Source organism: Peromyscus maniculatus, chromosome 1 (genome assembly GCF_049852395.1).
Source record: "Peromyscus maniculatus bairdii isolate BWxNUB_F1_BW_parent chromosome 1, HU_Pman_BW_mat_3.1, whole genome shotgun sequence".
NCBI lineage: Eukaryota > Metazoa > Chordata > Mammalia > Rodentia > Cricetidae > Peromyscus > Peromyscus maniculatus.
In genome coordinates, this window is record NC_134852.1 from 111,249,603 (window position 1) to 111,271,273 (window position 21,671).

Below are 21,671 nucleotides of genomic sequence, written 5' to 3' on the forward strand. Positions count from 1 at the left end.
TCTCCAGTTTTTCTCCATCTTCTGGGAGGTAGAAGGAAATCAGAATCATGGTTGGTTTCAAGGCCACAGATGTGCCCCCTACAGCCACCGTGAAGTTCCTGGGGGCTGGGACAGCCGCCTGCATTGCGGATCTCATCACCTTTCCTCTAGATACTGCCAAAGTCCGGCTGCAGGTGAGGATGAAAGGCAGCTCCTGGTGCTCCCTCCCTCCCCGGGTCAGCCTCCTCAGGGGTGAGTGATGAGCTGCCTAGAGCTGGCAGGAGATGGCAGAACCATCTGCCTGTGCCCACAGCCACTCCCTCTTGGCCTTTCAGATCCAAGGAGAAAGTCAAGGGCTAGTGCGCACCGCAGCCAACGCCCAGTACCGTGGCGTGCTGGGCACCATCCTGACCATGGTGCGCACCGAGGGCCCACGCAGCCTCTACAACGGGCTGGTCGCCGGCCTGCAGCGCCAGATGAGCTTTGCCTCTGTCCGCATTGGCCTCTACGACTCTGTCAAGCAGTTCTACACCAAGGGTTCCGAGCGTGAGTATGCAGCCAGGGCACAGCCGATGCGTGGCCTTAGTTTGAATAGCTGAATGGCTCCTTTAGGCCTCCCAAGACCCCTGGGAGGATCAGAGGGGTGGAAGTGACCCCGGTTCCTTGTTATCTGAGCACCAGGGCATCTCAGCGCTGTGCAGGGTATGAGCCCATGAGAGTCTCACAACCGCCATGGCAGTAAGTGACCTCCTGGGTCACAGATACAGAAACTGAGGCTTGAAATGGGGGAGGGACTGGGCCAAGGGCACGATGGAGAGCCGGCAGCCACACCCTCTTTCATCTCCTAAATATGCCCTCCTCGGAGGGGAGGGAGTTGAGACAGGGTCTCACTATACGGCCCTGGCTGGCCTGAGTTCACATGGCCGTGAGCTTCACTGCCTCAGCCTCCCAAGTGCTGGCATCACAAGTATGTATCACCATACCCTCCTAAGGTCAGCAAACTGGGCACCGAAGACAAGGATGCCTTCCCCGGGATCACACCGTAGGAGAGGCAGAGCTCGGCTGAGAGCCTGCCTCTCGAGTCCAGTTCTGCTAGGAGGAGCCACTTCTCTTGGTCTTGGGTTTCACATTTGTTAAATGGGACTGACTGATTTTCCGAGGCTGCCAAGCAGCTTAAAGGAACACGTTCGAGAAAGGACTGCCTCCGTTTTGTGTTGCTCCGTGTTATACCCCTGTGAGGGCTTCATAGAGCAAGGGTGGTCTAGTGCCATGGCAGTCGGGCAAGAGTGTGGCGTACCTGAGTGCGAGCCCGGCTGGCCACTGACCACCACCCCACCCCACCCCCGTGCGCCCACAGATGCGGGCATCGGGAGCCGTCTCCTGGCTGGTAGCACCACTGGTGCCCTGGCGGTCGCCGTGGCCCAGCCTACAGATGTGGTAAAGGTCCGCTTCCAGGCTCAGGCCCGGGCTGGCGGTGGTCGGAGATACCAGAGCACCGTGGAAGCCTACAAGACCATCGCACGAGAGGAAGGGATCCGGGGCCTCTGGAAAGGTGTGTGCCGGGTGTTGGCTTCCCTGCCCTCCCCTCCCCTCTCCCATACCCTGGGCTCACACAAGCTCTCCTCCCTCTACAGGGACCTCTCCCAATGTCGCCCGTAACGCCATTGTCAACTGTGCTGAGCTAGTGACCTATGACCTCATCAAGGACGCTCTCCTGAAGGCCAACCTCATGACAGGTATGTTAGGGTCAATAAGAACTGTCTAGTTCCCTGAAGACCACATCTTTTCATCTTCTTAGCCTTTTGCTTATGGCGTTTATATTTCTTACCATTCAAAGTCAGTTGGATGAAGACCCCACTTTGCACAAAGAAAAACAGGCTTAGATTGGCCAAAAGAATCTTTCAAGTCCTCCTACGAGATCCCAGCTGCTGTGTGTGTCTTTAAAAGCTCTCTCCTTAAAACTCTTTCCCGCAGCAGTGATGGGCGAGGGCGGGAGAGCTAACAGCCTTTCCCGCTGCAGAGGTGGGTGAGGGCGGGAGAGCTAACAGCCGTTCCCGCTGTTTGGCGGCAGATGACCTCCCTTGTCACTTCACCTCCGCCTTCGGGGCGGGCTTCTGCACCACGGTCATCGCCTCCCCCGTCGATGTGGTCAAGACGAGATACATGAACTCTGCCTTGGGCCAGTACCACAGCGCTGGCCACTGTGCCCTTACCATGCTCCGGAAGGAGGGGCCCCGAGCCTTCTACAAGGGGTGAGCCTCTGATCCCCCCCCAACTCCAGGCCTTACAGAAGGCAGAGAACCCCCTGGAAGTGAGATGCAGCCACGTGTCACACACCCCACAGCTGCTGTCACCTCTGTTTTTCAGAGGTCAAAATGGGGGTTCGGGCTGGGGGGAGGGTGGCTCAGTGGTTGCTTGCCTAGCAGGCACTGGGTTCTGTTCCCAGCATAGCAGAACTAGTGAGCTGGGTACTCGGGATTCTCGCTCTTGGGCACAGAGCTGTGGGGCTCTTCACCAGATCCTCTCAGTCTCCTTTGAGAGAGTCCATGAGTTGGATGGCTGGCTAGGCCCAGTGGTAGAAGCAGGGGCTGGAGGGACCTCCATGACTTGTGTTTTCTCTCTCTAGGTTCATGCCCTCCTTCCTCCGCTTGGGGTCCTGGAACGTAGTCATGTTTGTGACCTATGAGCAGCTCAAAAGGGCCCTGATGGCTGCCTACGAATCCCGGGAGGCACCCTTTTGAGCACCACCTGCTGCTGACCTGGACCCCCGCTTCCCTGCCCTGCGCTGCCTTCTCCTTCATCCTCTGCCCAGCCCCACGCCTCCTCCCGGTCCTTCGTTTCCCTCACCTCCCTTCCCTTCCCACCTCACCTCCCTTCCCTTCCCTTCCCTTCCCTTCCCTTCCCTTCCCTTCCCTTCCCTTCCCTTCCCTTCCCTTCCCTTCCCTTCCCTTCCCTTCCCTTCTTCCCTTCCCTTCCCTTCCCTTCCCTTCCCTTCCCTTCCCTTCCCTTCCCTTCCCTTCCCTTCCCTTCTTCCCTTCCCTTCCCTTCCCTTCCCCCTTCCCTTCCCACCTCATCTCCCTGTGCCTCGGGGCTGATGGCCCCACAGTGAGAATGCCTGACACCAGCCCAGACCCCAAGCCCTTAGTCATGTTAACAGTTAAACCCAGATCCTTGTCTTTATCCCCAGCCCAGCTCAGCCAGCCTTCGCCCATAAAGCAAGCTCAACCTTGGTGTCTTCTCTCATAAGCTGTGTATAGAGGCCGTGGGCCAATGGGCCTTTTCAGCACCTTGGCAGGCAGGGGAGGAACCTTCCAATGACTTTGAAAAGGGATGTGACCCACATTCCACCTCCAGCATCGGGGCAGGGGCTCGTGGGGGTCATCTAGTCCATTCCTCCAGATCCAGCCTAGGCTGAGGTAACAGTGGAACAGCCCAGGGGGACAGCAGAGCCTGTGCCCGCCCTGCCCTCGTGGGCCCTGTAAGCTGTCACTCAGCACCTGGCGCTATAGGGCTGCCTTCCCACCCACACTGGCCAGGCCTGATGATCCGCACAGTGAAAGTACCTGTGGCTCTCCACATCAACTTGTTGGGAGATGTAGAGGAACTCCAGAACCTTCCATTCTTTGGGGCTTGATTTACTCTATTTCACACATAGCAACCCACCTCCCCATGTCACAGACCTGAGGGCAAGTTAGGCTGTGCCTAACAATAATCACACCCTGAGGCATGCTCTGAAGGGGGGGGGGCAGGGCAGGCCTGACCCATTGAAGGATTGGGCTCAGGCCCCCTGGCAAACATCAGCCAGTAGGGATTTTGTTCTGTTTTGATGTTTGAGACAGGGTCTCACACTGTAACCCAGGCTAGTCTGGAACTCACTGTATAGTCCAGGGTGGCCTCGAACTCATGACAATTCTGCCTCAGCTTCCCAAGTGCTGGGATTACAGCCACCATACCTGACTTCCAAGGACACTTTCTCTTGGAAGTCTTACCCTCTCCCAAGGTTGGCAACCAGCCAAGGCTTAGGTTGTCTGGGGATGTCAGTTTGTCCTCTTTCCAGCTGTCCTCAGGCAGGAGAGGGAGGCAGGGCTACTTCTTTTCAAGGAGCAGGGACTGTGAGGTCCCAGAACAGGTCTGGACCCATCAAGTCCCCAAGGCCCATCTTACACAGGTTTCAGTATCTTATGCCTGTCTCAGATGAGGGCCAAGACAAGGCATACAATGCCGAGGGTCCTTGGGGAATTGAGTCTGGCCGCTGTGAAGTCGGACCCAGACGACAAGATGTCCTCCTAGCCTAAAGCTGCTGCGGCTTCTGCCCCTCCACCCTAGCAGGCTGGGATCCCAGCTAGAAGGCTAGACCTTCCCGATGCTTGGTAAGAGGCCAGGCTGTCAGAATGTCTCCCAGAGTGCACCTGGTTCTCAGCTTCTGATAAATCCAGCCACAGTGGGGGTGGCCGGCAGTGCAACCTGGTGCTCTTTGCTTCACCTCACAAGGACACACCAGATGGAGTTCTGGGCACTCTAAGTCCTTCGGGGAAGGTTTACTAGCCTAGGCTGTCTACCGACAGCTAACAGACCGGGCGAGTGGGGGACACGGTATGTCAGCCAGTTCCATTGCCAGCCATGTGTTCAGACATGTGGTGTGGATGTGAGACCACTGGAAATATGATGGGGCATGCCATCAGATGACCTGAGAAAGGGGAGGCATTCACTGAGAAATCTACCAGAAGCCTCAGTAATGTGAGTGGGTGTGTGGTAAGCCCCGCTTTGTCTCCCTAGGTAGCCCAGGTCCTGAGATGACAGGGATCTCCTAAAGATCTGGTGGAAGCCAGGCTTCCCACAGAGCCAGCCCTCCAGGAGGGTCAGCAGCAGTGGCCTTAGAGAAGGCAGGAAGTCCTGCTTCCACAACCTCCCTAGAGGGCTGGAGGCTTGCCCTCAGAGCAGGCAGTTACGATCGCCTTCGGTCAGTCCCTCAGAGAGCAGCGATCCACTCCGACATCTGGCTTCCACGGGTCATTATGGAAGGGTTGAAATCTTTACTGTAAAACGCAGACCCAGGGGGCTGGAGACACGGCTCAGCAGTCAGGAACACTAGCTACTGTCGCAGAGGACCTGGGTTCCAGACCCAGGACCCATATTGTAGCTAGGTCTCATTTCTTAGTTTTGTTTTTCGAGACAGGGTTTCTCTGTATAATCCTGGTTGTTCTGGAACTCAGAGATCCTGAATGCTGGGATTAAAGGCATGCGCCACCACTCTTAACCTATCTCAGAGGTTTTCCTGCCTTCGTGGTGGTACAAAGATGGCGGTAGGTGGTAGGGTAACTTAAGCCCAGAGGTCTGGGGCCAGCAGGGACCAGACTGAACAGGTTCAAAGATGAAACACTTTCCAAGAGCTGAACACCCACTTTAAAAGTGAACAAAAAAGTCTTTCAGTTGGCCATGGTGGCACATGCCTATAATCCAGTGTGTGAGATGCTGAGGCAGGAGGATCAGGGGTTCAAGATCAGCCTCAGCTACCTGAAACCCTGCCTCAAAATTTAAAAGGACAAAAACTGGGTGTGGTAGTTCATGCTTTTAATCCCAATACTCAGAAGGCAGAGGCAGGTGGATCTGTGAGTTCAAGGCCAGGTCTATAAAGCAAGTTCCAGGGCAGCCAGGGTTATACAGAGAAACCCTATCTTGAGAAACAAACAAACAAAAAACTTTTTTGAAAAGCCAAAAGGAAAAATCCTTAAGCTAACATGGCACAGTGAATGGCAGAATTCTAAGCAATGTGGATAATCTGGGTTTGTTTGTTTGTTTTTGTTTTCCTCGCATTTCGGAAGCCATTGAACCCGCTTGTTGCCCATGAGCCTAGACCTCATCACAGCCTAAACTCAAACCCCAGACAGGAAGAGGAACACAGGGCTGATGACTTTAAAAGTACCTGTGTGGGCCACCCAGCCCTGGCTGCACCGGAAGTCGGACCTCCTCCAGGCCACCTGGGCAATGGTGTTGTGACCCTCTCTATAATCTAACCATGAGCCTACCAAGAGCTTCCACACCAGTGACCCCAGTCCTCACACCTGTAGGCAGGGTGTAAGCTCTACTAACAAGATGAATTAGTAACCAATGCAAGAGTCAGGGGCAGACCTGGACAGAGCCCAAGGGCATGCCTCCCAGACCGCTGGCCCAGAGGCAGCCTGAGACCCGTCTCACAGACGCGGAACCAGAGCCCAAGGTAGAGCAGAGCTCTTCAGGCACTGTGTTCTCGATGTGACTAACTGAGGCTTGTGACAGCTTAGCCATGGACACCAGAATGCAGGCACGAGTGTTGTCCTTCTGTACTTCGCTTTTCCTGTCTCTCTCTTTCTCAAGACAGGACAGTCCCTAGAAGGTTCCCCCTACAGACTCATGTTGTGAAATGTCAAGAGCGGAGGGACCCTAGACAGAGCCAGTCACATAGCCCCGCCCTGTTACCAAGATGGAAGCAAGAGGTTCTGAAGCCTCGGGGAACGGTCCACGCCTAGGAAGCCAAAATGCAGCCCGAGGTGCCTAGCTTTTTGAGGGCCTACAGGGAGATGGAGCGGGAAGCTTCTCTCCAGCACACTTCAGGCTATAGAGGATAGAAGAGGAATCTTTATTGTACCGGCCTAAGGTCTCATGTTTCCTCATCTTCACAGGCTGTCGGGGTGGAGTGAGTGGGAGTGGATGAGGCCCAGCTAGTCCGCTCCACCCCTGCTCCTGTCCAGGTGCCCCAGAATTAGGTCAACAATGCCTGGCGTAGCATCTGCTTCTTCTGGGGTGTGAGGCGGGTGGGGAACTGGATGTCAAAGAAAATGTAGAGGTCCCCCTTCTTGGTAGGGTCCTCAGGCAGTGGCATACCCTCACCCGGCACCACCTTGAAGTACTTAGGGCTGAGAGAGGGAAGGATGAAAGAAAGGATCATAGGAGACTCAGAGTGTCCAGTGGGTCCGCACCCCACTCCCTCACAGGCCCGCAGGAACAGGCTGCTACTACAGCTTCCCAGTACGTGGACAGGTCTCACGGGCCCGGACAGGTGGGAGCAGAGACTGGCTTGTTCCGAACATCACACCCCAGGAATTGTGCGACACTCCCTAAGAAGCAGAGCCGACTCTGGGGGCCGAGTCAAACCCTCAGAGAGGGACCTTTCTAGGTCAAAGACTTGGGGGCTACTGCTGCACACCCTGATGAGAAGTTTGGGGGATGGAGGCGAGGGAGTGACCGACACTGGGGTTTCCCGGCCTCTACGGGGCTTCACACATATTAGAGAAAGGCATCCCTTTTGTAGGGTGAGCACAGCCCACGGCTCAGCCGGAGAGGAGGGTGGATTTGAGGGAGCCTGAGGGAGACCCTTCTGTGGGGGCAGCCTGCGCAGGCTCCCCCCTCCAAGTCTCAGCCCGCCCTTTCTTGTGACTAGGCCGATGGACTCACTGGACGATGTCGTTGATGGGGATGTTGAGCAGACGGTCATCTAGGGTCTTCACCTCCACGGTGCAGCAGGTGAGAGCCTGGGGGAGGTTGGAATGAGGGGTGGGTGTGCAGAGTGTCGCCACAGCCGTTCTGTTTAGAAAGCATTCGGGAAGCCTACTCGGGTCCCAACCCTGAGCTGGACACCAGGGAGGCAAACGGCTGTTCAGGAGCTACTGGTGAGTGAGCTGTGGCCTGCCTTCTAGTCGGAAGTGTGGCGGGGCAGGTCAGATTGGCGATGCAGAGTGTAAGGCCCCGTGGGAGGAAGGCCACAGAGCCGCTGAAGAGCCTCCCGAGTCGGGTGGGCGGGTATGAGAGTGCCCCAGCCAGGCAGGCGTGCTCACCCTGAGGCCTGCAGTGCAAATAACGTGTCAACAGCAGTACCTTGACGAGTACCAGCTGGGTAAGTCGAGACCGTGGGGACAGCGGCAGGATCAGGACACGGTGTGGGAGATGAGGAGGCGGGCGGGAAGGAACAGTTACACAGATCCACCCCACGCCAAGGAGGGAGACCCGTGTGCCGGGAGTTCCTGTGACTTTCAGAAGAAGCCTAAGCTGCTGCAAGGGGGGTTCGGTCTGGGTCCCCATGCCTTTCTCTGCCGGTGCCCTTGCCCACTCACCTTGCCCAAAGGAATGGGGTACACGAAGAAGAGGTTGTCGAGCTCTCTGCGGAAGCGAGGGTGCAGCTTCTCCTTTACGATGAAGATGATATCAGCCGGGATAATGTTGGGGCCCTGGGCAGGGAAACCAAGGGGTGACAGGGTTTTATTGCTTTTATGACTTAGCCGAGTTTCTGCCTCTCCTTGCCTCCTGTGCAGTGGGGAGTTACACCCAGTTTTCTAGAGGGGGCGTTCAGTGTGGCCTAGGGCCACTCCCTAGATAGAGAAGCGGACCTGGAGCACCCCCACTCCCCAGAGCACTTCTCTGCTGAGGAACACACCCAAAGGAAACCTCCTCGGTGGGACGGGGGAGGGACTTCCCTGTGTGACAGCTGGACACTGAGCCAGAAACTCAGCAATGATTTCTCCGCTTCCGGGAGGCACCCCGACACCAACCTCTCTTCTGGCCACTGCAGACAGAAGTGAGGCCAGCTGCAGATCCCAGTGTGAGAATCAGCCTGACCAAGGCCAGGATAAAGGGAGGCCCAGAGTCTGGGCTCTGGGGAGACCATGGGCCATGTGGGGAGGTTGGGAAACGCTGCCCAGAGCGGGGGGGGGGGGGGGGATGTTGGCACTGGGTATCTGTTTGCCTTCGTGAGTGCTTATGACAGGGTCTCGATCTGGTAACCCAGAATAGCCTGGGATTCACTATGTCACCCAAGTTGACGTAATCACCAAGTCAAGGCTGAATGTGAACTCCTAGGCTCAAGTGATCCCCCTGCCTCAGCCTCCTGAGTAGCTTTGACTCCCAGTGAACCAAGTTGAAGGGTGATTGTTGGAAGCAGGTATTTTACAGGTGAGAAAGAGGGTGGATATGGCCAAGGGAATTCGTCTCTCTCGGCTCTGAGCTCTCTATCATTCTCCACTTCATCTCAGTACGTAAGGACTCAGCATCCCTAGCACAATAATTTGATGGTTTCCACAATTAAGTGTTTTAATTTCAAATCATTATGAATGAAATGCTTCTGAGCGGCCTCTCTCCTTGTACTTTCTTGAGGATTACTACCCAAGAACACTGGAGGGGAGTGTGTGTGTGTGTGTGTGTGTGTGTGTGTGTGTGTGTGTGTGTGTGTGTGTACATACTCATGTATGTGCTGGAGGACCAGAAGCTCACACTGGGTGTCCTCCTCAGCTGCTGTCCATCGTGTTTTCTGACCCTATGTCCTGACCCTGGCGCACACCAGTTCAGCTAGACTGGCTGGCCAGTCAACCCTGAGGAGACTCTGTCTCTATTCCTGGCCAGCACTGGGGCTACAGCAGTGTCTGCCCCTACCACTGGTGCTGAGGATCAAGTCCAGGTCTCCGTTCTTGAGTGGTAGGAACCACCTCCCCACACCCTTCTTTTAGTTTTTTGAGGGTTTTTTTGTTTTGTTTCGGTTTGGTTTTGGTTTTTTGAGACAGGGTTTCTCTGTGTAGTCCTGGATGTCCTGGGTCTCACTCTGTAGACCAGGCTGGCCTCAAACTCACAGAGATCCACCCGCCTCTGCCTCCCGGGTGCTGGAATTAAAGACGTGCGCCACCACCGCCGGTGCTTTTTGTGTCCTTATCTTGAGTAGGTCCATCTTGGGGGCCTCAGTTTTCCCACTGTGTAATATGGTCATTATCCCAAGCTGCATTCACAGAAGCATTTCGAGGCTCTGTCCTTGGGATGGGACTCTAGAGACCATCTCACTCTACTAGAACAGAGTTTGTAGGTGTTGTATGGTATTTTGTTTGTGCTCTGACAAGTAAAGCTTGCCTGGAGATCAGAGAAGCAGAGCAAGATCCACTAGAAACTTCTTACTTCTACGAAATCTCAGACCGAATTGAGGCGAGATCCTGTCTCCACCGCTTTATATACCTATCTCCACCTCCCTAGTGCTGGGATTAAAGACATGAGCCTCCCAAGTGCTGGGATCAAAGGTGTGTGCCACCACTGCCTGGCCTCTGTGGTTAGCCAGTGGCTAGCTTGGCCCTCTGATCTTCAGGCAAGCTTTGTTTGTTAAAGCACAAACAAAATATCACACAACATATAGAGACAGGAAAACCATGGTCTTCTTCCCTCTCAGCCCTCCCACCTAGAACCTAAAGACTGACCTGGGCCAGCATCTCTCCCTCACCTGGTCCCCTTCTTTTTCAAAGGTGATGCGTGTGCCCTGCCTCCACCCGGGCCTCACGTCGATGGTCAGGATCTTGTCTTTGATGGTGGAGGAATACTTGTCATCGTTTAGCACCTACAGCAGTAGGGGTGAGGAGTTGGCTCGGGGAGGCTCTGTGGAGTCCGTGCTCGGATAGTACCCGTAGCAGTGGGGACGGACGGCCACAGCCATTCCCACTGCCACTGGATCTGAGAGCTTGTGGCTCTTGAAGGCAAGGCATGTCCTCCGACTGTGGCCTGAGGCACCAGTCACCAACAGGAACACAGTGAAAGGTGCCTCTCTCCAAATCCCAGAAGTCTGAACTAATCCCAAAGTCCTCCCTCCCCTCCCCCAGGCTCCACGGCCCCTCACTGTCTAGTACAAGACCGTTGGAGACCCAGATTTCAGTTTCTAGGAAGTTATTGGTTTCTATGAAGAAAAGAGGAGGCCAGTCACAAGAGTGCAGCAGACCTCTCAGAAGGCAAGATATTGAACCTCACACAAAGCATCCCCCCATCATGTCCCCAATCCCATGAGCCCACAGTGCCGCCTTTGGAAAGCATGGCCACAGTGGGCATCTCCCCCAGACAAAGGGGAGGAAGAGGGCTGGACCACAGGTCAGGGTCAGGCCAAAGACTGAATGCTGCAACAGCTACTTACAAGGGTCTTCCCTAAGCCGTCACCTTAGAGACCGTACCAACCCACCTCCAGTCCCGCCCTGTGGCCATGCACACTCTCCTCAGGATGTGGTCTGAAAAGGAATTCATAGGCGACTCCACCCACATCTACTCCTCTGGACTGAAAAGGGAGGGATCCTGTCCCCCTTAGATGACTGCAGAGGTGACTTCAGTCCCAGAAAGAAGGGTGAATCACCTCTGTTACCCATTTCAAATTTCAGATTCTAGAATTCTAAAATCTAAAATTGCTGAGTCTCTTGGTCTGCGATCCGATGGGTTCCATCAGAAAGGATCACCAAGTTTCCTGGTGCGGGCGGGGAGGTGACAGGGAGGTTTATAGGCTAGGCGGTGCCTATGAAGAGGAGCGAGGTGAGTACTCACCCTTCGGGAGATCTTAATTTTTTTGGTACAGCCAAAGAATAAGTCCTCCAGGGACAAATAGAGGTCTCGTTCGATTGGAGGGTCTTGTTTCTGGACTCCTCGGCCCCGAAGCCCCCCAAAATTCAAATCTATATCGTTTCCTTCCGCATCAAAAAATTCTAAAGGAGATAGGAAGATGAGTAATAGAAATGATGTCCAAAGGCCAGATCGGACAGATGACAGACACACACACACACACACACACACACACACACACACACACACACACACACACACACACGACCCCACCCCTGTATTCCCTTGAACCTCTTCAGTGCCCCAGGAATAGGGCTCAGCGCATCATATTCCCACCCCTCAGTGCCACACCAAGTGCTTTGTTTCGTTTCATTTTGGTTTTAGCCTTGAACTCAAGGCAATCCTCCTGCCCCAGCCTCTTGCATGCTGGGATGACAGGTATGAGCCACCACACTTGGCTTCAAGAAGCTACCCTTAGCTACAGACCAGTGAGCACCAGGCTTGCCGGGTCCCAGTGCTCCCTGGGACTCCGACAGAGCGAGTGAACAGAGGCATCGCTCCAAGTGGGAGATCCTGGTAGTGCAGAGAAGGTTCCATTCAGGCAGACTGGGTCAGAACTGCCTGTCCACTCCACCCTTCCCCAGGCCCTACCGGCCCCTCTCTGTTCACTCCCATGACGGCTCTAGACAAGCCAGACCCAAGCTGTCTGGAGTTACTAGCTGATAGGAAGAAGGACTTGGTGGTCCATGGCAACTGTGAGTGGTCACCAGCATGCCTCAAGCTCCTTCCCTCGACCTCATCTACTCTGCCTGCCCTCCATCCAAAAGCCCACCTGATGCCCTTGCCTTTAGCCCGATGGCAGCGAGAGAGAGATACCCTTCCCAATCTGCTTGGAGAACTGTAATCCTTTAGAACTCAGTTTTTCAGTCTCTTTTCAGGGTAAAGGGTAATGCTTGCTCTGCCTATACCATTTAGATGAGCAACAGCTAAACCTTGGGAGAGTGTAGCTGGAGGCTTCTGCGTCCTGCGTGGTTTGCTGGTGGGACAGAAACTTCTGTTTACAGGAGAGTCCGCTGTGAATCGGGCTCTGCAAAATGCTCTTGGCTCCACAGCTAGTGAGCGATGAAAATGAGACCTATACCACAGGACCGCTTGGCCACAGAACCTGTGGCCTTGGTCACTATGATATATTGCTAGATGTGGGGCCCTTTGTAGACTGTGGAGTGACTGTGTGCACTCTGTAGTCAGAGCTGGCTGTTACATACCCTGTCCCTCATGGTTAATGTCACGGAATGAATACGTCAAGCTAGATGGCGAAACGATCGTCAACAGTAGGGAATGTGCAGTGGCTGGGGTTATGATGCCTGGGAGCCAGGGCATGGCTGTCAACTAAAGGCACCTGTCACCAGTGCCCGAGGAGGAAGAAGACAACTGACACCTGAGGGTGGTCCTCTGATTTACACACTGTAAATACATGTAGTAAAAGTTCGCTTTTAAATAGGACCAAAGGGGTTGAAGAGATGGTTCAGAGGTTAAGAGCACTGACTGCTCTTCCAGAGGTTCTGAGTTCAATTCCCATCAACCACATGGTGGCTCACAACCATCTGTAATGGGATCTGGTGCCCTCTTCTGGCCTGTAGTCACATATGCTGTATACATAATAAATAAATCTTTAAATAAATAAATAAATAAATAAATAAATAAATAAATAGGACCAAGGAGGTAGTTCTGAGATAAAGTCTTTACCTAGGGCAGTGGCTCTCAACCTTCCTAATGCTGCCACCCTTTGATACAGTTCTTCACCTTGTGGTGACCCAGAACCATTAAATTATTTTCGTTGTTACTTTGTAGCTCCAACTTTGCTACTGTTATGGATTGTAATGAAAATATTTTTAGAGATAGAGGTTTGTCAAAAGGGTCACGACCCACAGGTTGAGAACCAGTGCCCTGACTCTACACGGTCCTGATTTCAATCCTCAGCACCACAGAATATTTTTAAACTCAGCGAAGAGTTCCAGGAGGACATGAAGGATGTTAACAGCAGCAGCTGCATCAAGGAGAGGGAAGGACATGGAGGGTTAGAATATTTCCAGTAAGTTCCGTTTGAATTTTGGTGTGGTGGTTTACATGTGTGATCCCAGCAGCTGGGAGACTGGAGAAGTTGAGGTCAGCCTGGGCTACAGAGAGAGATCCTGCCTCAGATAAATAAATAAACAATCCTTTTTCCTTCCCTGTACTGTGTTTATTTCTCAAAGAGACAAAACCAGGCTGGATGTGGTGAGTCACACCTGTAATCCTAGCACTCAGGTGGCTAAACCAGGATTGCCATGGATTCAAGCAAGGCCAGCTAGACTACAAAATGAATCTGGAGCTACCTGCACTATAGACCGAGCTCAGACCCAGGAGACAGCAGAGATGGCTCAGTAGTTAAGAGCACTGTTGCTCTAGCAGAGAATCCAGATTCAGGTCCCAGTACCCACATGGTGATTTACAGCCACCCCTAATTCCAGTTCCAGGGGATCGAATGCCTTATTCTGACCTCCTTGGGCACTAAGCACACATGTGTGCACATTTCTATAGGCAAAACTGTCACACATAAAATAAATCTAAAATTTAAAAAAAAAAAAAAAAAAGCAAATTGGACGTGGTGGCACATGCCTATAATCCCAGCACTTGGGAGGCGGGAGATCAGGAGTTTAATGTCACCCTTGGCTAAACATCGACTCCAAGGCTGGCCTGGGATACATGTTTCAGTAACAACAACAACAATAATAATGCAAACAAAATAAAGAAAAAGCAACCAACATAACCACCAAGAAAGGTATTTTCTGCAGCTGTGTCCTTTCCCAGTGAGGCAAGGGGTAGGGTGGAATTCTTACCACTGAAGGGGTTGTCTCCCCCAAAAAACTCGTTGAACACTTTTTCAGGGTTGCCATGGAAGACATAGCCCGTTGTCCATGGAGTCTGGGATCCAAATTCCAGAGGGATCCCGCCCTTCAGGCCTTCCTCGCCAAACTTGTCGTAGATGCCTCTCTTCACAGCTGTGGACACATGTGACCTTGAGGAGGGATCCAGGGCATGTGTGACTGGAGCGGCTGGGAGATATTGGGAGGGTTGGGGAAGGTGATGGACAAGGGACAGCCTTATCTCCTGCAGCTGCTGCCTGTGAGTGTCTGGAAGTTGGAGGTCAGTGTCGCTCTGTGTGGGTTTAGAGTCGTCCATCCACCCTATAGAGTCTGTAGGGTGGCCAGACAGCCCAGGAAAGCAATGAGAAAAATGTGCCTGAATTGGATCTTGGGGAAGAGCTGGGAGACTGAGGGTCAGGTACATACCCAGGTTTGGCCCAGCTCAGTCTTGGGAGGGAGACTAGAATTCTAAAACCTTAAAATTTTAGAATCTAAGAATTCTGAACTTGCAAATTTTAGAGTCCTGAAAAGTCAGGGCTTGAGAAGTCATAGTCTAGCTGTTGTGAATGGTAGCCACGCTCACAGTCCCCAAGCCAGCCCCTAGAGAAGCCGGCCAGGCCCCCAAGACCAGCCCCTAGAGAAGCCGGCCGGGCCCCCAAGACCAGCCCCTAGGGAAGCCGGCCGGGCCCCCAAGGCCAGCCCCTAGAGAAGCCGGCTGTTCTTCGTTGTGTGGTGAGTCACTCTGACGCCACACAACTGATATCCAAAGAGAGATTTCCTAAGGGCTCTAAGCCTCTCTGAGGCTTTCTGCTCTCACTGTCCCTGGAGGCCCCTGGGCAGGAAAAATGAGAATGCCTGCTCCTCCTCAGCCCTCTGCCCGGCAGCCAGCAATACTCCTCAGAACCTCAGGGGGGCTCCTCTCTGCGGGCTGGAGGCAGGGGACCATGCCCCCTTCCGAACTGCCTCAGCTGGGTGAGCCATCAGCCCCTCCCCGTGACGGCCTGGTTTGCTCTCAGTTTGTCCAGATACTGGGCAGGGAGGACGGTTGCGTACTCTCTACTGTTCTCTGCAGAAAACCTGACAGCCTAGAAACCCGAGGAATGGTCCTAATGGAGGGGTGGGTGACAGACAGCCCCGCCATCACTCACGGTCGCTCAGTACATCGTAGGCTTCTGCTATCTGCTTGAACGTCTCTGGTGCAGACGGCTCATTTGACTTCAACGGGTGGTTCTTCAGGGCGAGTTTCCGGTACCTAGAGGAGGGAGGAAAGGCCAGCCCTTGCCTCCGACCTGCTTCTGAGGGCCGGAGCATGGCTCAGGGCGGACTTTTGCTAACTAGCCTTGATATGAACCATGGAGAGGGGCACAGACGTCAGCAGCCGTGAGGTGTGCTGCTCGGATCTCTTGGAAGAGAACTTGGGGTCGAGAGCACAATTGGCCAGCAGCCCTGACAGCGGCTGCCTAGACATCTGTTCTAAAGCTGCTTGTCCCCTTAGCTCCCACGGCCGAGACCTAATGCAGCGGAGACTTTGTGATGGTCCACCTGTGAGACACGGGACGGCCCCACACTAGCTTTTTGTCACTGTGACAGAGCACTGGAGAAAAGGGACTTAAAAAGAGGAAACACTTATTTTGGCTGACGGTTTTCACCCATGGTCGGCGGGCACTGCTGCTTCCTGGCTGAGCATCAGGGCAGGAGCAAGGCTGCTCACCTCCATGACAGCCAGGAAGGAGAGCCAGAAGAGAAGCGGTGGGGCGGGGGGGGGGGGGGGGGGGGAGGGGTAGAAAAAGGGGGGGCAGAGGAAATGGGGATGGGAGAGGGGAGGGAAAGAGAGAAACAGGAGGGAGAGGGAAGGGAAGAGGAACAGAGTCTGGGGAGAAGACATCAAAGGCTGACCTCCAGAGAGCCGCCTCTTCTTGTGAGAGCCTATTCCAATATGAAGGGATTAATCCGTTAGTTAATTAATTAATGATGAAGTTTATACCATCACAAGCCAGTTGTTTCCCAGAAGCACAACCTGCTAGGAGCCAAGCCTTTTTCACATAGGAGCCTTTAAAGGGGTGAACTCTGCTTGTTCAAACCACAATGGCCTCTATCGACTTGGCTGGAAGATTCCTCCACAGGCCACACTTAGCTCCTCCTACCTAACACCGCCTTCTCTTTCTTTTCACTCAAGTCTGCAGTCTCTCTCTGCTTGTTCCCGGAATAGGTTCCTGCCACACACACACTATTGACATTTCACTCTACCTTGGTGTCTACTTCACAGAGGACCAGGACCAACACAGGCTTCTCAGGTGGATGACAAGCCCTCGGGTCCCATCAAGCCCTGGCACTCTCTTCCACCTCTGTGCTCACTCGTGCCCCACTTACTCTGCCATCCCACCACTCAGTCCCGGGACGCCTGCAACCTAGCATCCCAGATGGGGTAGATGGCCTGTGGAGAGTTTAGCAAAGGGATCATTCACCAGGACGCAGGAAGGAGACCATCCATCACAAAGACCTCCTGGGGTATGCTGACCATCCATACTTCTAGGCGTGACATCAGGGAACTGGACTGAATCTTGAAGGCTGTGGACTTGGCCTGGCAGGAGCCGAGGCTGTCATTTCAGAGATGTGAGCAGCCTGGGGAGAGCCCGTAGGAAGGGAGCGGTGATGTAAGGACTCCCTTACATCACCTCTCCTCCTCCTCTAACCTCTTGCTTCGCTCCCCTTCAGAAGGAGGTGCGGGGAGGGCGTGTGGGCAGGGAAGCCTGCCCCTGCAGGACATGGCAGGGAGGGCAGAAAGAAACCCTCGAGCCCAGATGCCCAAGTCCCTCAGCCCCAGTTTGACCCCACACAGCCCCTGTGGGGTCTGATCAGGGCTCCTGTCCCTGCCCAGCCCTCGCACACAGGCGGCTGGAGTTCCGCAGCATCTCTGCTCATTTCACGGTCTGCAGGCAGAGCTCATCTCTCACACAGCCCATCTCCTACCAGCCGGCTTCCCTGAGCTGCAGATACTTGGGTGCCACTGCATGGCACTGTCTTCTCCCAGATAATGCAAGCATGCCAGATGCACAGCCCAAACAGGACCCTCACTTCTCCCCAGGTGCCACAGCTGGAAATCTAAGCATAATCTTGGACTCCCGTCCCATTAGTCACCGAATCTCATCAGTTTCTCTCCTTAAACGCTCTGCCCTGCCTCTCCTTCCTGCAGCTGGGGCAGAACCATGTCTCCCTGTAACCACAAGAACCCTCTCCAATTCTACCCTATCGCATGCTGCAAATGGGTTTCTCCTTCTATCCCTTCCCCCGACTTCCTCCTTCCTTCCTTTTCTTCTTCCCTCCTTCCTCTCTCCTCTTCTCTCCCTTTTCTCTCTCCTAAAATACTAAAGAGCCGGGCGGTGGTGGCGCACGCCTTTAATCCCAGCACTCGGGAGGCAGAGCCAGGTGGATCTCTGTGAGTTCGAGGCCAGCCTGGGCTACCAAGTGAGCTCCAGGAAAGGTGCAAAGCTACACAGAGAAACCCTGTCTCGAAAAACCTAAATAAATAAATAAATAAATAAATAAATAAATAAATAAATAAAATAAAATACTAAAATCACTAAATCACTAAAATCTCTAAATCACTAAAATCTCCTAAAAATCACTCTCCTAGTGAATCTCTTCACTTCCCTGTTGCCCTCAGCAGACAATCCTGACGCCTCGGGCTAAGATTCAGGCCCCTACTTCCTCTCTGCAATAACATCTCTTTGCTCATCAGCAGTCTTGAATGGGAGAGAAAGGATGAAGTCATGGTTCAACATGTATGGCATGATGCCAGGTGTGGTGGTACACGCCTTCGAGGCAGAGGCAGGCAGATCTCTGTGAGCCTGAGGCCAGTCTGTTCTTCATAGCGAGCTCCAGGCTACCCAGGGCTACACAGACCCTGACTCAAAAACAAACAAATAGCAGGGCAATGGTGGTGCACTCCTTTAATCCCAGCGCTCGGGAGGCAGAGGCAGGCAGATCTCTGTGAGTTCGAGGCCAGCCTGATCTACAGAGTTCCAGGATCGCCAAGACTACACAGAAAAGCCCTGTCTTGAAAAACAAACGAATGGTGTGTGTGTGTGTGTGTGTGTGTGTGTGTGTGTGTGTGTGTGTGTGTGTGTGTAGCAAATGTCATCATGAAACAGGGTATTCATTACATGGATATATGCTAATAAAAGAGTAAATGAGTGATCCTGAAGAACTTGATAACTCGATGATCGGTAATCAGCATGGAGACTTTATTATAAAGGCTCAGGATTTCGCAAGTGTGTGTTTATGCATGCCTGTGTATAACTTTAGTTTCCCACCTTTTTTTTTTCTTTTGAGACAGAGTCTCTCACTGTCCTGGGGCTCACAAATTCTACTACAGCCGCTGGTCCTCAAGTGCCAGGGACCTGCCTGTCTCATGACACAGTGTAGCGTACACGAGGCTCAAGGCTTGAAAGCTGTTACAGCGGAAGGGTCTGGGCTGTCATTAGAACATGCGACCGTTGTCATCGCTCTTTGCTCACATGCTTCCGTCTACCCGTGCTTCCGTCTGCCCGTGATTCCTGGGCATTTGCATATACATTGTCTCATCTGACCCTACTTTAATACTGAAACCACTCCTGCCCTTTAAAAACAAAAACGTGTGTTCTGTGTATGTGTGTGGCTGTGCAGGTAGACATGTGTGTGGAGGCCAGAGGACGACCTCTCCTGTTGGTTCGCTGTCCACCTCAGTTATTAACACAGTCTCTCGCTGACCTGGGACTCTCCAGGCTGACTGTCCGGGAAGCCGCAGGAATTCGCCACCGTCCCCTCCTCCCCAGAGCCGGGGTTACAAGCGAAACACAGCTTCTTCCTTGTGGTTCTGGGGATCCATGCAGGTCCTCCTGCTCATTCAGCAAACACTTTACCAACTGGACTGTCGCCCTGTCTCCCTGTCTCCCTGTCTCCCTGTCTCCCTGTCTCCTCCTCCTTTTTTTTTTTTTTTTTTAAGATTAGAAGCTCAGGCTCAGGAAGGTTGATTGGCCTGAGTGTGCCGTAGTTAGTGCTGTGCTGAAATACCATGACCTGAAGCAGCTTGGGAAGAGAGGGTTTGTTGTATCTCACTCTTCTACAATCAAATCAAATCTTCCATCATCAAAGGAAGTCAGAGCAGGAACTCAAGAGGGACCCTGGAGGCAGAAGCTGATGAAGAGGCCATCGAGGGGTGCTGCTTACTGGCTTGCTCTTCATGGCTTGCTCATCCTGCTTTCTTATAGCACCCAGGGCCACCAACCCAGGAGTGGCACCACCCAAAATGGGCTGGGCCTTCCCATATCAATCACTAGTTAAGAAAATGCACCTTGGTGGGGACATTTTCTCAATTGGGAATCCCTCTTCCCAAATGACTCTAGCTTGTGTTAAGTTGACATAAAACTAACCAGTGCGGTTGGTCTTCCAGTAACTAAGCTGTGCTTATCTGTTTGCCACAGTAACCTTTCCTTTGCTGAGTCCCACTGGCTGCCTGCTTTCTCTCCTGGCAACCTTCCACTTGATAAATCACCAGCCAGTGAAAGCCCTGAGCCTGGGTGACGTCATCCACTGTATCGAATTGTTCTCAATTGTTTACTGAGTTTATCTTCTTTCTCTATCCCCACTGGACACTCCAGTCCACACAAGACCCTGGCCCACGCAAGCAGGGATGGTGTCCGGATTTCTGATTCCATTTGTCACATACAAGCTCCTGGGATGACAACGGCATTTACCTCTCAGGGTCACTTGAGGATTAAGTAAAAACAATGGTAGGAAGCTCTCAGAACAGCACCTCCTTGTTCAACACACGCAGCGAGTGTACCCCCAAACCTTGAGTTGCCTCGGGTGCTTCCTTTTTATTTCATACCTTTGATGACATAATCAGCTGTCCAGTTCAGCCTCTCCTCTCCCCCTCCAGCCCACCGCAGAGCCTGAATCCTCCTTCAAGGCTTGTCTTTTGGCTTAACTATCGGGACAGCCTCCCAAGGAACTGCCCGACTCTCAACACAGCACCGGGTGCTTCTTTTATAACAATCCATGCTCCATGACAATGGCCTGCACTGTGCACAACCCAAGAGATTCAGGCTCCATAAATTCTTGCCCAAAACTTTTTTTCAAAGAAAAAAATTTAAAAGATCAAAATTTTTCAGCTATACAGCCTGACTTCCGTCCTAGATGCCCCCCCATCACACTTACTCACCCCTTTTCTGTTTTGAACAGAGCCTTGCTGTGGAGCCCACACAGCCCATGCTGACCACGAACTATTTGGGGATTATGGGCAGGTACCATCACACTCCTATCTAGACTGTCACAAAGTCCCTGAGACTTGACAGAGGAATTCAGAGATGAGTATCAGCCAGTGACAAAAATCCATGTGATGACCAGAATGGAAACTGTAACATCCACTTGTCCAGGTCATGTCTGGTTCACGGTCCTAGGATCTCCATGAGACTCAGGGTAAGGTCTAAATTATCCTTTGTCCGACTTTCATAGCTAGAAATTCAGACATGTCCCAAAAGGAGATAAGGGGTAGGGGCATTGGGCATGGGGAGCCCGCTGGGGCACTGAGGGTGTGTCTGCATTTCCAGTCTGTGCCCCTACCAGCCCAGAGCCAGGACAAGGTACGCAAGAGGAAAGAGGTGCCCCTTTCTTGCCCTAAACTGCACAGGGAAGCAGTTTGGCGGGCATCAGGGTGGGGCTGCCTCAGCAGGAGCCAGGCTCCGATTCCACCCACTTACGCCTTCTTGATCTGGGCATCCTCTGAGTTTCGAGTGACCTGGAGCACAGCATAGTAATCCAGCCCCATGGCTGGTAGCAGTGGATCAGTTTTTCCTCAGACTTCAACCTCTGTTAGTCTGCATTCTGTGGTTGCCAGGAGCAACCTCAAGGGGCACTCTGGGAATTGTAGTCTTTCTGTCTTGAACAAATGGCTCTGGTATGCCCACAGCTGGTTCTGTGACCCGATTAAGGCCACACAGCCCAGAAACAGGAGTCTCTGAGCATTTTTATTCATTCATTCATTCATTTAGTTAGTTAGTTCAGCAACTACCTTGAATTTAAAGTTTTCAGAACAAAGCCAGGTGTAGGGTGCAATGCCCTTAATCCCAGCACTCAGCAGAGGAATGGGATCTCTATGAACTGGAGGCTAGCCTGAACTACATAGTGAATGCATTGTGAGCCTGAGGTCGTTCAGAGATTCACCAGTCTGACTCAAGTTTTAGTTTTAGTAAATTAGAGGCTTTTTATTAAAAAGAGACTGGCTAAGACCAAACTAGAGAATTCTCTAAGTAAGGTCCTACCTATAGTTAGCCAAAGGATTATAAAGGCAAACACCACAAAGTTGCTGTCTTGGAACTTGCTCTGTCAACCAGGCTGGGCTCGAACTCGTGGAGATCTGCCTGCCACACTGCCCAGCTAGGGCTTGATTTTGTAACAGGCGTCCAGCAGGTGACTCAGCCACCCAAGCAA

General features: G+C 52.9%; 2 protein-coding genes across 7 annotated transcripts; one reads left to right on the top strand and one right to left on the bottom strand.

Annotated features, from left to right (window-relative positions):
- The first annotated feature begins 37 nt into the window (after positions 1–37).
- Positions 38–2,883, top strand: Ucp2 (uncoupling protein 2). Its single transcript, XM_006982145.4, has 6 exons — positions 38–173; positions 315–525; positions 1,337–1,531; positions 1,614–1,715; positions 2,051–2,231; positions 2,606–2,883. Exons 1-6 carry the CDS (start codon positions 48–50, stop codon positions 2,718–2,720), a joined length of 930 nt encoding a protein of 309 aa, XP_006982207.1. The 5' UTR covers positions 38–47; the 3' UTR covers positions 2,721–2,883.
- A 3,693-nt stretch (positions 2,884–6,576) lies between these two features.
- Dnajb13 (DnaJ heat shock protein family (Hsp40) member B13) lies at positions 6,577–21,068 on the bottom strand. 6 transcript variants are annotated; one of them, XM_076548316.1, is made up of 8 exons: positions 20,942–21,068; positions 15,350–15,453; positions 14,175–14,336; positions 11,281–11,438; positions 10,205–10,318; positions 8,067–8,180; positions 7,411–7,487; positions 6,577–6,778 (listed from the first exon to the last, which is right to left on the bottom strand). In XM_076548316.1, the coding sequence occupies exons 1-8, from the start codon at positions 21,007–21,009 to the stop codon at positions 6,724–6,726; spliced, it is 852 nt and encodes a 283-aa protein (XP_076404431.1). In that variant the 5' UTR covers positions 21,010–21,068; the 3' UTR covers positions 6,577–6,723. The 6 variants fall into 6 exon arrangements, with proteins under 6 accessions (XP_076404431.1, XP_006982206.1, XP_042135554.1 ...); XM_006982144.4 differs by having other exon boundaries at positions 6,577–6,872; XM_042279620.2 differs by having other exon boundaries at positions 6,577–7,073.
- Between the last annotated feature and the right edge of the window lie 603 nt (positions 21,069–21,671).

What these genes read in the sequence shown, in the direction of transcription:
- Ucp2 (XM_006982145.4), top strand. Translation starts at nt 48, where the DNA reads ATGGTTGGTTTCAAGGCCACAGATGTGCCCCCTACAGCCACCGTGAAG. An exon ending in CTACACCAAGGGTTCCGAGC is followed by an intron (nt 526 to 1,336) that starts GTGAGTATGCAG and finishes GTGCGCCCACAG; the next exon opens with ATGCGGGCATCGGGAGCCGT. An exon ending in GAAGGCCAACCTCATGACAG is followed by an intron (nt 1,716 to 2,050) that starts GTATGTTAGGGT and finishes GTTTGGCGGCAG; the next exon opens with ATGACCTCCCTTGTCACTTC.
- Dnajb13 (XM_006982144.4), bottom strand. Translation starts at nt 21,009, where the DNA reads ATGGGGCTGGATTACTATGCTGTGCTCCAGGTCACTCGAAACTCAGAG. An exon ending in GATGCCCAGATCAAGAAGGC is followed by an intron (nt 15,454 to 20,941) that starts GTAAGTGGGTGG and finishes TCCCTCCTCTAG; the next exon opens with GTACCGGAAACTCGCCCTGA. An exon ending in CTACGATGTACTGAGCGACC is followed by an intron (nt 14,337 to 15,349) that starts GTGAGTGATGGC and finishes ATGTGTCCACAG; the next exon opens with CTGTGAAGAGAGGCATCTAC.